General features: G+C 41.4%; 1 protein-coding gene and 1 long non-coding RNA gene across 3 annotated transcripts in view; both read left to right on the forward strand.

Annotated features, from left to right (window-relative positions):
- The first annotated feature begins 1 nt into the window (after window position 1).
- On the forward strand, window positions 2–8133 carry LOC111267962 (uncharacterized). Of its 2 annotated transcripts, none has more exons than XR_002684930.2 (4): window positions 2–1839; window positions 2834–2955; window positions 5043–5151; window positions 5288–8133. It is a non-coding gene; the product is annotated as an uncharacterized LOC111267962 (long non-coding RNA). The 2 variants fall into 2 exon arrangements; XR_002684929.2 differs by having other exon boundaries at window positions 2–783.
- A 4318-nt stretch (window positions 8134–12451) lies between these two features.
- Window positions 12452–16722, forward strand: part of LOC111267972 (uncharacterized) — a 10854-nt gene continuing 6583 nt past the window's right edge. The window contains exon 1 of the mRNA XM_022846613.2: window positions 12452–12902. Within this exon, the coding sequence (XP_022702348.1) occupies window positions 12854–12902 (49 nt within the window). The 5' untranslated portion in view covers window positions 12452–12853. The remainder of the gene's footprint in view (window positions 12903–16722) is intronic.

The raw sequence follows: 16722 nt of genomic DNA on the forward strand, positions 1-16722 counted from the left end.
GCCTTATATATGTTTATGTAGTATCATGTATATTTACAGTCAGGCACTGTTTTTGAGAACGAGACACATGCATTATTTATATATTAGGGTCTCCATGTTTCGAGTTTTACGTCCAGTATCGCCGTTAGGCATTCCGTTAGATGCCTGGCTTCCAGCACAAAGCGAGCTGTGTCTATGCTTGCCTTTGAATTTTGACCACAACCTGTCCCTCAGATAAGCAGACAAGGTTATTCAGGAAGCTTTCGTGAGGACCTAACATTACTTCGAATGAGGCGAAGGCCAGCGCAAGCCTCTTAAATGTGTATTAATTAGTAATTAAGTAGTTTTTTACACTCTGATATTTATAGATGAAATCAATGAATGCTGTAGCAAGGATCAAGAGATCGGTTTCATCACGGCTTCTCCTTCTGATTAGTGTTATTTTTTTGCGCACTTATAATTGCTACTAATTATTTTGCATAAATATAACATATGCACTATACATCCGCAAATTTCGAAATTTCATAAGTTTTGCACTGTGCGCCTTCTAGCAAACGAAAGTAACTTAGTGAAAAATGCAAAAAACAGTGAACACAGTTGAATTTACTGCAAAAGAAATGAGCTTTGAAGAAAAAACATCCTTTAGGCTTAAAATCAGCGCTTAGTGGCCCTGCGGCCCTTTTGGCTATAATGCGGGCTGTCGGCTAAAACTGGAATTTCCCATTTAATGTGCGTCAGGTGCGAAGTTAGGTTATAACTTCAGAACTTTCAGAACTTAGGTTATAAGTTCTGAAAGTGCGGCAGGTAAATAAAGAATGAGTGGTCTTAGATTGAGCCCAGGCCAGCTGAAAATGTTTGTGGTGTATTCCAAGCGCAATTTTGCGGAACTTTAACCAACAAAAGCATCATTTGAAGCATGCGATCCCCATAAACAAACGTGGTTCAGTCCCTATCGCCAGTCGGAGAGGGAGCAAACGAAAGAATTGCTCCAACCGCGGTTGGAATTTTCAACTGACGCGGAATTAATCCACGAAGAACGTGTTTCTTACATAGTTATCTTGCTTTCAGTATATTCATTATAATTCTATAATATCCGACATATAAAATGACAAAGCTTTCGGATTCCAAACTTTGCTTCTTGGAGAGATTTCCCAATTGCGGCGATGCGGTCTTGTTTTTCGGGTATTTATATCTGGTCATCTCATTACTGGTCGTTAATACTCTAATATTCGTTCTCTCGCCAAAGGGCACAAATCTTCGATGAATTTTTGCCTCATTTTGCCCTTAGAGAAACAAAAACTGGATCGTTGCGGAATGATTTTCGAGTTTAAAAGATGCGTTCCCTTTTGCACTCATTCCTCGTAAGGTAAACTGAACTTCACAAGTTTCTAGAAGACCGAAGTGTGTAATAGATAAATTGAGGCTATAACTAAAGAAAAAAAATACTAAATACATTCAATTAATGAATTGAATATCAAATAAAAAACATAGCAAGTGCTAAATAAACAAGAAATAGAATTCAGTAGGCACAATCACTGCGAAACGTTCAACTTTATCGCTCCTAAAGTAAGCTAACCTAGATGAGCAACACTACTTGAGCATCATTACTTAGGGCTACATTGCGCCATTAGCCAATAACTATTAATAATTCAATATGAGCGATAACAAGCAAAATAAAAACCGTTAGTACCTTTCTCTGCCCATCACTGAGAATAACTTCTGTTTTTCCTGAACGAGAGGTACCGGAAAAGCGCTGAACCTGACCAGAGCAGAGTATTACTTGGATACCCGGCAAACAAAACTCTCTTCCTCTCGAATTCAAATCGGAAAACAGCTGCGCTGCAAAATGCAACATCCAAGGTGTCGCGTTTAAACTGAGAATTTTTCTTGGGCTTTGTCTTAAGGCTCTATCTAAATAAAAATAGATATTTCAACGAATTTTTTCGAATGTGCTAGAAATGTCATGGATGACGGTCATGTTTATTTAACCCCACCACTATCCACCGCGATTGCAGCTTTAACGGACTTTAACCAACGACCAACTAGTTATTATAAAAAAATTATTCTTTTAATCCATAAACAATTTTTAATGATAATCTTGCGTCAAGAGATATGAAACTCAGGGAAATCTCGCTACTGTGCGGTACATACAAAAAGACTAATCTAGTTAAAAACGGTCGATGATCTTTTGGCAACCTAATATTACACAAAGGCAAGCACCACTAGTTAGTTACTTTTGAAATATTTTTTGTTTAATCCACAAATAGCTTTTTATTAAAAGTCGTGAGTTAATTAATATTAATAGATATACCCTTCTTAATATATCACTGAAATACGTCACAAACAAAGAATTCCAGCAAATCAGATTTGGACTTGGTGGCGCACCCAGCCAAATTTGTTTTTCCCAGGAATGTAAAGACCCAAAGTGGCCAAAAAGTCCGAAAATACAAAAGAACGCAATATAATTAGCCAAATATTTATCTGAACGGCCCAATAGTCAAGAGATATTTTTCTTTTTAAAACAGCCATTAATTTCTGTAGGGACAAATCAAGTGTATCAAAATTGCTGTTTGAGCCATTTTGTTGAACTTTCGAGGCGTTTAAATCTCAACTCTGTTGAGAATCTTCCGGTTTGCTGCATACGAATCTTCCTCCGATCTTTCAAAAGCTTTGTGTGAACTAGTAGTAATAATAGTAAAAATGAAGACGGTTAATTGCTATCCTTAGTGAAGATTTGTGCAGCGCCGAACGGTCGGATAACTGCTGATCTTGACTTTAATTACGAAGACAGCTCACTGTTTCTCGCCATAATACATTTGCTATTTTGCGCTAACGATAACTGGCTTTCTTCTAGGTGCGAGAGTAGCGGATAGGGGCATGGTCGGTATGGCAAACAGCCCGCCAGACTTTTTTCAGTTCAAACGTACCACGCTGTAGATCGAGAACGGGCTCACGATCGGAACGTCACACTATCACGTGAGACTCTATATCTTTAATATGATTTTCTTCGTGCACGTTTTTTTAGTGCCAAGCGAATAACCTCGTACAAGTGATTTCAAGAAAAATTTGGCTAATTTACTGTCCAAAATACTTCATAGATTCCCGTTCTGGAGTCTATTTAGATGCTACTACGGAAACCTTAGCGTGCGCGCAAGCTCCCTCTTTCAGCCGTGCAACTCTGTGTGTTCCTCTCATTGGCACTTTCTTTCTATTGCAAAGATGTTTTCTTTGATAACGTTAAGCGTCTTCATTTGCTTTAACATTGTAACAAATTAAGTGTCTGTCTATAGGTAGTAAGCATATAATCCGTGCACGATTCCAGCTGTGGAGTGCCCAGGTAAATAAAACTGTTAAATAAAATCGAAAACGATTAGTTCCGTACCTACACACTATTATTTAGCTGTTTATTTTAACTTGAGGTTTATTTATGGCAAAAATTGTTATATGCGTCCTATGCCAAAACCCGAAAGGATAGAAGCAGTAGTAAATGGCTTTAATATTCCCTTTTCTTTGCAGTTAACAAGCATTAAACTAGCGAATTACTTTCAATATTTTATATTGCTTCTATATTTCCTGTAGCGAACCAACTGTAGATTGCAATATTGATTTAATGACCAGTCAGATCTAGGCGGGTACTAAACTATCAATTGTTTTTGAAAAATAACATCTCAGATTCTATCTCGCATACGTTGCTATGAACTAACGCTTTTGGTTTGCAAAACGAAGGTTTGTGGCTGAACAAACGTGAGAACGAGGCCTAGACAAATCGAGGACAAGGTTTGTTGTAGCGTCTGAATGGTGCACGGGTCGATGCTTGCACGCACCAGTAATTACATCTATGGTTAAACGTATGCCATATTCGTGACAATGGTTACGGACGGCTTGTTGTGTATGCTGAATGGACACCGAACATACTGAGATGTTTGATTCGAACTCCATCGTTCTATCTAGGATTTAGTAGTGCTACACGTTCCTAATCCGCCATTTGAATGGGTTTTCAGTTTGAAAGTAACGCTAGGAAGAGGGTCTCAATTTTTCTGGTTCAGAGCTATGGGGCGGAGATCTTTTTGTGCTGCTAAGAAGGTATTGCGCTTTGTTCGAGCACTATCTAAGATCTAATAGAGTTTCGTTTTAAATCTATCGATCGATGCAAGTATAGCATATTTTTAGCATGCGTCTGATTGGTGCATCTTTATGGTATCAGATTGGGATATACGCGAAGAATCTAGCAGTTTCAAAGCTCTCAATTTTGCACGCTACGGCCAGCGTTGTCCCAGTACGTTCGACTTGCTGAATATAGATGGTACGAACTTGTACCAATGCACCCGGGCGGTAAATGTGCGATCAGGTGACTCGCACTCTGATAAGCTATCAGAACAAGTGAAACTCGACAGAATAGTCAGATAATCCCAAATGTTTCAAAGTTGGTCAGAGGGTACAATGTGACTTGCAACGTTCGTCGTTGGGAGTAGCTCCCCGTCTCTGTTCTCTTTGACGTCCCTACGCGAGCACAATAGAAATTTGTTATTTTCAATGTGTTTAATGTTGACGTCTGTTGTCTACACCACATTGCCTGGGATTAATTTTAATATTATTGTTATTTGATAACGGCTTAAGTAGTATTCTGCTGTTTCTTTAAAAAAGCATGTTCTTGAAACCTCATAGGAATACGCTCTTAGTAAGGAACCCTAATGGACTATTTGTTTATCCAATAATGTGCTAATAAAAATAATGATAATAATAAAAATAATAATAATAATAAAAATATGCTAAACCTGACACATACTGCTTTTACTTTTACTACCCGACAGTTATTATTTTGGGAATGCAATACAGTTTTAAGCGATTTTACCGTGGTCTCAAAAACAACAACGAACTAGTGGAAAATTTGGGTTCAAGCCGATGGTTACGGGCGTCTGCACAATTCATATTATAGAGTTCGTTTTTGCTGACAAATGGAAAACGCCATTCTTGCGTAGCTTGATTTTTGAGTACTTAGGAAGTTCAATGAGCGCCGCTTCCTACGTTTCGCACGTTTAAATAATGTTTTTTCCTAAATTCAGCTTCTGCAGCAACTACTTATACTATTGTCCATGAAAAGGCACACTCGTAGAAGAAGATCTCCCACGTAGCATCCAGCAAATCGGACTTGCAGTACATACCATTTAGTAGGTCAGTAATTATCACCATATAATTTTAATGACATATTTACTATTTACATACATCATATTTTTAAGAAACATTTTTTTTCTATAATTTCATCAAGTCGCCTCAAGCATTAGTTTATTTGTTTGGTTTACCTCTCCAGGTGCATAAACAAAGCACTCGTATAAACTTCCAGCACAAATACCCTAGGTGACAAGGAGACAAGGTCGCGAAGTTGATCGACCAATCGACAACGGTCGAGATAGACCTCGGAGAACGAGATATCAGGTGGCGACTGCACCGTTGGCGTCGTTAGATTTAATCAAGTCACTTTAATTTCAACACATAATAAAAAAACAATTATTATGATATCTAGCTCTGCAGTCTAGATGACGCCAAACATAGACTTTTCCGATGATTCAAGTTTACTCTGACGAAATTTGCTTCTTAATTACTGGATCTCTTCGACTTGTCAGCATTTCCCGTTCGTACCACCACGTAAATAGTAACATTAGATAACATTTCAAAGACTATACTTAACACCGTAGCTTCCCTAAGAATGCTAGATTTTATAGATCTCGTTTGCCCTTTTGGGCAAACAGCAATAAATCAACGACGAGGACTGCGATAATGCGGACGGAAACTGTACCCTGTCGCCTAACGATAAGAGGTGCAGCTTAAACAAACCCACTTTCCTTCCATATCATTTTGAGCAGACAAAGAAGAAGAGCAGCAAATAGCCGGTAGTGGGCTGCCCCTCATTATTGCTAGCTGAACTAACGCCAGGGGGGGCCATCAGCCCCCTTTTGCGATTCGTATATTCGAGTTACTGATCTCAGAGCTGCTAGACGAAGGAAGATCTACGAGTCCCGACTCACCTTCCGACCGGCGCCAACCTCGTTTGTGGCGCCCGTTGAGTTTAGACTGCTAGATTTGTGAGTAGATAGGCCAGTCTTTGATGAAACAAAAGAGAGAGAGAGAGAGAGAGAGAGAGAGAGAGAGAGAGAGAGAGGAGAGGAGAGGGGGAGACTAACAGAGTGACAAATGGAGGGGATGACTTAGAAACAAAAGGACAACGGATGCGCACACAACCTCTAGGGTCTCAGCCCGTTGACTAGGAGTTTTGCCTGCGTAGATTCCGTAACTCCCGAATGCGAAGCAGTCACAGCAAAAGCTGGTGAAGAGCAGGTTATTTTTTGTTGATAGGCTTGACGATTCATACGAAGCCGGTAGGCGCCGTGTTAGACGACGTTAGACTTTGGATCGGATGGAAGGCCCACCGGCAATACCCAACGTAAAACTCTGTGTATAGAGATTTTGGATCTACCAAACAAAAATCGAGTACACAAGAGAGTAGGAAAATTTGCAGTAGCACGATAACGACAACGTTCTAATGGTTGCATTAAGACTTAAGCAGTCGACCTAGAAAACTTGGAAAGACAAAGTGCTTCTTGTCACTAAAATAAAAAAAAACATTGGTATTATCTGGAATGGTTGCCTGAGTTCGTAGCTATTTCGATCTCTAATTTACGACAGAATGCCGGCACAGCCGATGAAGATTGTGATTTTAGGACCCGCCGGTACGTTTGAGCTTGATACACATTCAGGTTCGTCAAGGAAGGCAGGATCAATTAGGAAGTGGTTGAAGACACGAAGTGGACTGGTAGAGAACGCAGCAGACAGTAGAAAAATCTGGCGCCAGCGTGCCGGACAGACGCGCATTTATCGGACTGATGAAGATGTGATGATGTTGCGCTGTGATAGCACTACATGTTGAGCAGAGCGACAATTTTAAAAAGCCTCGCTAAAACGAGAGTTTGAATTCTCTTGCTAACGAGGGTCTGTTGATAGACAGACAGACAGACGACTGCTCCGTATATAAAACAAGCTATGAACGGTTGTGGAGCCATTTTGGGGGAAATCCGATCAGCCTCGCCTGAGCCTCGCTGACGTCGAGATCGCGAGCTGGCGATGGCATTCAAGTTGTCAACAGCAGGGAGAGCCATGGAGGATGACTATTAGACCGTGCCAGATTAGTGACGTTATTCAAGGAAAGAGCGACCAATTAAATTGCTAGCAACTATTCAGCCGACTGCCGATATTTTGTTATCTTGCTCCATATCGCCGCGTCGCCATATCTATAATCACTTATTGTTAGTGACTTTTACAGTTAACAGTAATTCGCCAAAATAGTTCGTTTTTGGTTTTTGATTAACGTTTACTATGTCTATTTGCTATATTCATCTCCACAACATATAAATCATGAAAGCCCGAGGTACTTTGTTATGAGTCCTCTCAATTTGGAGATAATGACATTGATGATAACTTAACGAGCTGATTCATGTGGATATATTTTTTACGACCGTGCATTAGTCAAATTATATATATATATATATAATATTCCTCGAATCTTTGATAAACGCTAGTATTGAAGCTGTCTTGTTGGTATATTTTATAGGTGAGCAGTTGTTGCTTGGGCAAATGAAAGGTTCTCATTGTACGACTTTTTAAGAGCTTTGTATCTGTATTCTTAAGGGACGTAATACACCGTCATCTTCAAAACAACTTAAAGACCAAAGGCTACTGTTTGTTTACATTCAGTCTGACTAAGACTGACTCAAGCTATGCCTCGTGAATACGTACAAGGCAAATCGCGTATTTTAATCTGCGTTGCAATGGATAACGGACGTAGCAACCCAAGCGAAGTGCCATTCGAACGTAGCATACATACTTTTAGCATCTCGTTCATTATCACGCTTTCGTAGCGGCCTTTTAGATGTCGCACGAAGCGTGTTAAGCAGATCGATCTGACTGGACGTTGTGAAAGCTCCGTGATCAGCCACTGAACGAGCAGCTGGGTGCAATTTTACTTGGCTAAGTCAGAGTGACATCATTCCAGGAAAAATGTTAAGATTGCATTTTGACCGATATCGTCTGCATTTGTAAACTTTGCAGTTTGCAGAAACCATTGGAAGTAAACAATAAACATTGTACCTCTACATGTCTTCATTTACCGCTAATTTAATTGGTTCTAGATCCGAAAATGCATTCACTCACTTACTATCTCAGACAGGAAATCAGTTGAGTTTTACTTTAGAGACGTTCTACACCCAACTACACAACGACATTCACTGCTAATTTTGTGCAAATACTAACCGCCATGTATCTTTATTATAATAATAGGAACATATGTACGAAATTCAGCGTAGTAAAAGCCATATATATTACTATGAAGTCTGTCATATATGAGCTTATTTATGTTACTGAACTATTTTAACAAAATATGGAAGAGAACCGTGGGTTCCCGAAATTTCGTTAAATTATAAACTCAGTGTGAAATTAGTACAACTTCTCAACGATTATGCAATCATATGATTGACAGCTAACCGATACTTGGATCATAAAAGGATCGATAAAAGGATCGGTTCATTACAGACTATATATATATGTAGACTGGGAAGACACATCGTATTTCTCACTTCAATCTCACTTCATGGTAACTCATCGTTTGCTCGCCGTGTATTAACATTATAGCTATATAAGTTTCAGTTGATTATCTTTACACTTTTGCGTGGTACTTCAATTCATATGATACTCAGTTATTATAATCAAAATTAATTTTCTATATATATATTCTTTACCTTTGGCTAGAATAGATTTTCTATCAGATCGTTGTATTTGGTGTGGCGTTAGTTTCATCTTCCCCGTAGGAGATATGTAGCTAACATTTGTTTTATTGAAGTGGCAGAAGCGATTATATAATTATATAAAAAGCGGTATATAGTTTTGCATGCAAGACGGTAAGAACCTCTAGGGACATTGTAAAATCGGGACGTTACGTATATGAACAATAAGACCCGTGATGAACATAGGGCCTTGTGCAGAGGTTGGGGGCAAATATGTGGACTATAGGTGGCTGTGGCAAAAACGCGTGTGGCAGGTCATTGCAGTGCGCATTGTAGTTCCGTATATTACAATATGTGTAACGATATTTCGAACATGTGCTTTCAGTACTTTGCTGTGGTTGGCAGCCTAGTATGACTCAACGTAACGCTCGCTTGACCGCGGTTAAAAATAGCTTTCTTAAGCAAGTTTAAAACGTCGTCAAGCGTTTAACTCTAGGCTTCGTCACAACATAATTATGTGGGAAATAGGCTCCGGCCTAGAGGAACGTCTGCATCGTGGGAAAGTGCGTAAGTAGTTCTCGGCAGCGATATAACCTTGGAATCTGCTTGAGGCAATTTTCGTGGCAATGAGGTAAGGATGCAATTCGTGAACAGCGAGCCTGGTTTTGTTGCAGAATTAAGGAAATCAGGATTATACATGAGGATGGTACGCGATCCATTGTTTAGACGCCGTGGGAGTCCAAAAAGCTTGAAACTCTGAAATGTGTTGCGTCGGCATTGACGAAGGTTTTATTATAATCGTTCAATCTGATCTAAAGGTATTTGAGAGCTAGACGGACCTGCGGGCTTTATTCGGCACCCTTTTTGAGTTGGTTGATCTACTTCTTTGATTTGTTTATTTTACACCACGCCTAGCTTAAGTTATAGTATACAGCAATAGCAGTCATTCTGTATTATCGGGCCCTTTAGGCCGAAGCCTATTTCCCACATAATTATGTTGTGCCATGACCGATAACGAAGCCTAGAGCTAAACGCTTAACGACGTTCTAAACTTGCTTAAGTAAATATATACTAAACTGTTCTAACATAAGTGAATTTAATTCGCGTAACATCTAGCCAGATAGAAGTTATACTTTTATGGTTATCTCGTTACGATACTTCTAAGATTCTGTAACACGGCCGTCAGTTTTCAAGCAGCGTCGTTTGGGCATGGCTGAATGGGGAGATTGACCCAGCACGGTACCGATGGTTCGTTTGTCGAGCCTGGGTGCCGCACTATAATGTTGACGTGCCACAGCTGGAACAGAGGGGTGCAGCACGATAACAACGTAGTTGTCACGAGATGTGATCGCATGCAGTGCAATAACGTTATGCTCTGTAGGGAACACACTTTTCCTTCTGCGGGCAAAGTTAATTGCTGAATTGGCTTCTTGTTCCGCGAAGATCTTTTCATAAGGTGCCTGAAACGATCCAAAGAACCTGCCCGGTGATTCGTGCACTCTGAGGGTGCATCTTGCTTTGGATAAAGATACTCCCCGAGACTTTTATGGTACAGGAGGTAGTAATATAAGTAAACCAGGGCTTCTCCCCGCGCTTGTTTTGTTATTTAACTACGCATCGATGACGCTGGTGTTCGTAAACAGTGATGCGGCGGTATTTGTAAACGTGAAAACAAAAAGAAAGAAGTTGTTGATTTCGGTTAATGATTAATTAAACTAACATTACGCTCCATGAAAAAACGTTGCAAAAATCAATTAGAATTATTTAAGTTAATAGATCATAGAGTAGATGCAGTAGATAGTTGACAATTTGATCTACGCGACTTATGTGCCGGTCAAAAAGCCCTTTTAAGGTTTAGTAAGGCTACGGGAGCTTGCAGCAGCTTCTAACCTCTGCATGATTGCAACTCCCTGCACGCCTCCCCGAATGTCGTTGCCATGTGTGTACGGTTACCATGCTCCTCGTACGAGCTTGGCTTTCTGGTACAGCTTGTTTTGTTTGCTCTGAAAGTGCACAATGAACGCAGGCAATGGTGAACGTCAAGCATAATACTGTCTTAAGTAAGCAATTGACCACTTGATTAATAAGCGGCACCGCCTCGAATCGACCTCCCGGCTGTACTGCTTTCTTTTCACTTAATTCTCAGCTTCAATAGTCTTCGAGGTAGGTAGGTAGATTTTCCCTACTGCCAGGTCGCCATTTTTTCTTTCCTAGCTCCTCATATTGCTGGTCTCTGTCTGCGCTTTTTCTGCCTTCTACCTATTGTCGCATACTTATACAGTTTCGAATTACTCATCAGCAACAGCGCCGCTATTTCTATGGGCTGCTGCTTTTACTCCACCGGGCGGCAGATTTGAGGGTTTCAGCAGACTTTGAGTCGACCCGTCTTCTCCATCGTGCCCCTGAAGTGAGCTGAGGTATTCTGAAGCACTGCGCGCTTCGCTAATCACGACCCTCGGCGGTCGCCTTCATTAAACACCGTAGCCATCCGTATCACAACCATCGCCGCATGAACCCTACGAGACGACTTGATACGTATCATTTTTAAAAAAGACTTGTTAGTAGACAATGTCGATGTTGATAGCCTTCAGAATGATTCTCTAGGAAGATGATAATTGTCAAGTAGCTTCTCACTGACGTCTTTTACGGCGGCTGGTCACGGCAGAAGCACGGAAGTGCGTCACTGAAGTGGTCCGCACACCCTTTTTTCTTCTTGTCGGTAAGGTCATCCGTCTAAGTCCAGATGGAAATGGTCTTCGGCACCGTCGCAGGGATCCGCTTTACTAGCCTTGCCATTTGCTTGACGATCCATCTACAGAAAATACTTGAACAACGAACGAACTTCTAAGATGCAGCGCATTTGCCGACTGCGCGTCATCAATCCACTATCTCTAAACTTGTCTGGCTTGTTGCCGCCTTTCTTGCCTGCATTCTAAGCTATTATCTATGTTTCTTTCTATCTTTATGTCGATTTGTTTTTGTGCGGCATTGACGATCGCAGTCGTCGATAGCGTCTAGTCAGTGCGACCGGACGACGTATGGAGACAGACCGGGATTAAACAAATAGGCATCGGAGCCACCAAAGCTCTACACGCGAAAAAGTTGGTTTTCTTCCCCATCGCTAAAGAGTCAGCTTGAAGAAGGCGAAGAAAGGTCATGTGAAGGAATACTTGAAAGGAGACTACAAGCACACAGTACAGCAGCCGCTGCGGCTACGCCTGGTGCCGTCGCCAGACTGGACCGTGTCCGCCGATCGAATCTCGAGCGATGAGATCGGCTGGCTTCAGACTTGGATAGCCGCCCCACCGTCATCATCAGCAGCAGAAGTGGCAGCAGACAGCGATCTACCGCCGGTAGATTCACCAGCGAGCAGTCACTCAGAGGCAGTGGAGCAGACAGGCATACAACGAGGTAGGGAGCTGGGTAGGACGGCAATTGTGCGCGGTCATCTCCAGCAATCGCCAGTCGGCAGCTAAGTCTGTCTATCATCAGACTGATGCTTGAGCCGCCAGTGCCGCTTCTGCCGCCGTGGTGCCTGCTGCTCACTGCGATTCTACGGCAGTGAGCCTAACTGATCGAACGGGACTGCAGCTGCGGGAAGACGAACCTCCTTTCCTGGCGCCGAGTTCTTCTCTCCTGTCGGCTCAGCAGCGTAGGCCGGCATACCGAACACCAGCAGGTCTGCCGGTAAGCTACTGGATAAGCGAGACCGGGCGTGCGTATGGAAAATCCGAGTGCTGATTACTACTGCCAGTGCTGGGACTACTAAAGAGAGTGCGAAACAAGTTAAATGTCAGACAAGATTGGACTTCCGAAGTGGTCGAACGTCAGTCCTCGAGATTTACTCATGCTCACGCACCTGGGCGAGCGGTCCACTGATGACAAGTTGAGCAAGTTGTACAAGTGAAAAGCAGCGTTAAGTTGGTATGCCAGTTGAAGAACTGTGAAGTTGTCGGGTTACCTTTTGTATGGATGTTGCATGGTCCGCCTGCATTGTGCTTAATTATTGCTCTTTGCAATCCTCGAAGGATAAAGTTAGGATCTAGTTAATGAATCGCCGAAGCTCGCGGTAGCGGAGTCTAGAGAAGACAGAAGTCAAAAGGATGAAGTCCTTTTTGATTACCCTATCCTGTCTATTTGCCGCTATCGAAGGTACGTGCACAATCTGACTAAAATAAGTGAGAAAAATCAGAATCTATTATTTGCTAGTTAACTGATGCAGTTAGGAATGTCATCCAATTTTTCTAAACAATTACATAATCCATACGCGCGAATCCCTATCTTCTATATTAACGGAGGATTCTGCTCGAATTAATTTTTACACTAAGCGATTAAGCAAACGATGGTTAAAGCCAGTACGTTACGCCACGCTAGCCGCACACGTTAGCCAGTTTTCGTTCAACTCACTCATCTAAGAAACGTTAGACTTACTTAGAAATTATATTGAGCTAAATCAATCTATTGTCGGAAATCTATGTTTGTTCCCTAGTTACAAGGTACACACACAAAATGTTTTCGCCTAGGCGAAAGACCAAATTATCCAATAGAGCCAGAATATCTTATTGTCTTCCACAGCTGTGAAATTTTCCCATTCACTTTGGGCCCAGTCTAAAGCTATTCGTTTTATTCCAAAGCAGTGCTCGTATTCATCATCATTGCCTATTTTCCTTTATTGACGATACAGCTCAGCGTGTACGTACTTATATTTAAAAAAAGCACCAACAGCTTGAAGAGCGTTAATGAAACATGTGGTTTTTCTACTTGGGCCTACTTAGCCTGTTTGAACATGAACCGGCAGGGAGCGTTTGGTATAAGTTTGCCATCGGTAGGTAAGTTACCTTTTAACATGTATAACAGACAAGACGAGCGCAGACCCAGGACGATGTCGCTTGGAGGTGAACCGATTTTTATCGCACTCCGTTCGTGTGTAGAGACCGAATTTCTGAATTTGCCTGTTTCCTTCTAGACAAACAGTGGCAGCTGCTCATAAACTCAATGAGAAAGGAAGCTGTTTTCCAAGAATTGACGCTAGAGGGCGTGACAGGGCATATCTATAAAATTTTAAATTGCGAATAGAATTTCAATATAACCAGCGGCAATAGTCATAAATGCTTCAGTCGTTCTATTTATGTGAAGGACACAATGATGCCTGAACAGATTAGATAAACAATTAACAATTAGAATTTAACAATATTACATAGAGCAACTTATAATAATATTTTTTGTCGTAATCTGAAAAATCGTGTCGTAATCTGAGCAATCTGAAAATCGTCGTCTTTCCATTGGTCTGTTATAACGGGCTACGTCGTAGTATGGTTATAAACCATAGCAATATTCCAGTAATTTTTGCTTTCCTTTTTCATTCTAATTACCATCAGGATTTCTCGCTGGGGCAAGGTTGGATGATCTACACACCCGCAGCAGTGTCAAGATCATCTGCCAATATTTACCCATGAGTATGTCTGTACTACTGATGACTACTACGGGAATCATCAGATCGTCTCTGCAATCCAGTGACCGCAACTGGGCGCTTTGCCTCATTTGATACTAATTAATTTGGATGTAGCGATGAGATGTAGTGGAGCATCGTGTAAGCGTGCGATGCTGTGACCTAAACCGTTGAGTGATGCGTTGACAAATTGCACCCAGAGGTAATCCGTATGCAATTACCAATCGTCAGACCAGAAGCTTCGATCAGTCGAAATATCTTGTGTGCCAGCAGTTAATCAATACCGTGACAAAAAAAGTGACAAGCATTTATTGAGTAAATTATTTGCCGATCGTAAACTTCCTCGGATCGTCTCCATGTTGAACAATAGTTGGATTGAGATTGAGGAAGGAAATACATTCGGATCTAGCTGTCTTGCCGACCGTAAAGAAAAGTAAAACAGCATTTTGCCCTTAGATACATTTTAAATAGGATGCAGTGATTAGGACAAAGTCATTTACAGAACAGACTATTTCCCGTCTGGCTTGATCACCGTTAATGTAGCACCCAAATTACAAATCAATATAGTCTACAGTTCCGAGTTGTGAAGGAACTCGTTGTGTCATGACGTCAATGGTTATAGCGAGTCAAGCAACAGCCGAACGGATTAGTCATAGCGGCGGCGTGGTGACACCTAATCTAAGTCGGCCCACAACAAAAAGCATTTACTCCCTACCGAGGTAACGCCCTCAGAGCAGGCTATACAATGTTTAAATAGATCGAAACGGTTCGTCTTTACAGAGCGAACAATTATGTCTCTCTACTATACAGTCCACGCTAATGTAAGACTGATTATGATACAGTCCTGCTAGATGACCTCGGGAAGCGAAAATGTTGTACAAGTACTAGTTAGGCGTCTGTACAGGGCCGTACTAAAAGATTATAATCTAGACGAATGATTATACTCGGTACCCATATGTTATGCTCCTATTCGGCCTTTTGTCAAGCGTCTGACTAAGGGCAGAACTTCGTTGTGAGACAGTCAATTCAATACCTGAGTGCATTATAGGGGCATACAATTTCATCAATCAGATTTACTAATTCTTTGATTGACTAATTGGCTATATCTTCAGACAAATGGAGGGCTTTTGTCATAAGAATGAACCATCTGTATAGTGTGGGCTTCTCCTCGCGGAAATGAGACAAAGCGACCCCTATCAACCCAGACCTACTATCACTTTTTTTTTCTTGTAAAACTATGTTCCCTGTAAAAAGCGCCTATGATGTGCCTGTGATAGCAATAGTTTTAAAATCGTGCTCAATAGCTGCTATGTTTAGAACTTATGCTTTTCGTGAAATTGCGTATAAGCAACGGAAGAAGCTCTGTCTTCAAGCTTGTCTAACCGAGAGCTGCTAGGGCATACGTAGACAGAAATCGCTTTCGGTTACCAAAGTTTGCCTTTATGCTGCTGTGCGCATGAGTATTAAACAAACTTGCAACGAGTGATACAGCAGTTTGAAACCATTCTTCTGCTACAGACGCTTTACGTAAATAGTAATCGTTCGGAATCTGTGCCTGAGGTGTAAGCTAAATCCTTTTGACAGTTCGCAACCCTCTGTTTCCGATGTTGCGGCCTACCATACATGTTCAACCTAACTGCCAATTCTGCTTACTTCGAATATTCGAGTAAATATATGATCTTCATAATGGAATGTTGAAGGATAGTTTGTGGAATTCATACATCTATGTGATAGGGAACTTGTTCGCATTGCCAGAAGTGATCGCAGACATGTAGCCGGCGCTCGAGAACCAGAAGCAGAACAAAAATAATGACAAGTACGGTATAGTATCACGTCCTTCTTGGGGACACATAACACTCAGTACATTTTACCAGTACATGAGCCCAAAGACCACTAGTAGGCAGATAATGGTTCAGAGAGAAGGAAGTAGGCGGAACCTGTGTAAGCTATCCAAGGCGCTGCAGTTGGTGGGATCGACAGACTGGAACCTCTGCTCAACTCTATTCAGATCAGGCGCATTGTTCACAGCGTGCTTTCTCGCAAAGCTCAAACCGTATAGACGCGGTTTGGAATCGCATGTCCGCGCAACGAATAGTTCGACAGCTCACTAAGTAGTATCTCGCGCCGGCGCCTGTTTAGATTTAACCTCAGTGCCTGATGAGATTCGGGTCCTGCCAAGAAACCACATCAACTCGTTACTTCAGAGTGTGTTGATGCCTTGTATTCGCCAGAAGGACAGCAAAAAAGGTAGTTCTTAAGAACAATGCCATGGCGGTCTGGTCGCCAACTATATCTATCTATCTATGTATCTACCTATCTATGTATCTATCCATGTATCTATTTATCTATGTATCTATCTATAGTCCTTAAGAACAATGCCATGGCGGTCTGGTTATCAACTATATCTATGTATGTATCTATCTATCTATGTATCTATCTATATATCTATCTATCTATGTATCTATCTATCTATATCTATATCTCTGTGTATCTATCTATCCTTCAGAGGTTGACTTATAGTCG

Source organism: Varroa jacobsoni, unplaced genomic scaffold, assembly GCF_002532875.2.
Source record: "Varroa jacobsoni isolate VJ856 unplaced genomic scaffold, vjacob_1.0 scaffold_1244, whole genome shotgun sequence".
NCBI lineage: Eukaryota > Metazoa > Arthropoda > Arachnida > Mesostigmata > Varroidae > Varroa > Varroa jacobsoni.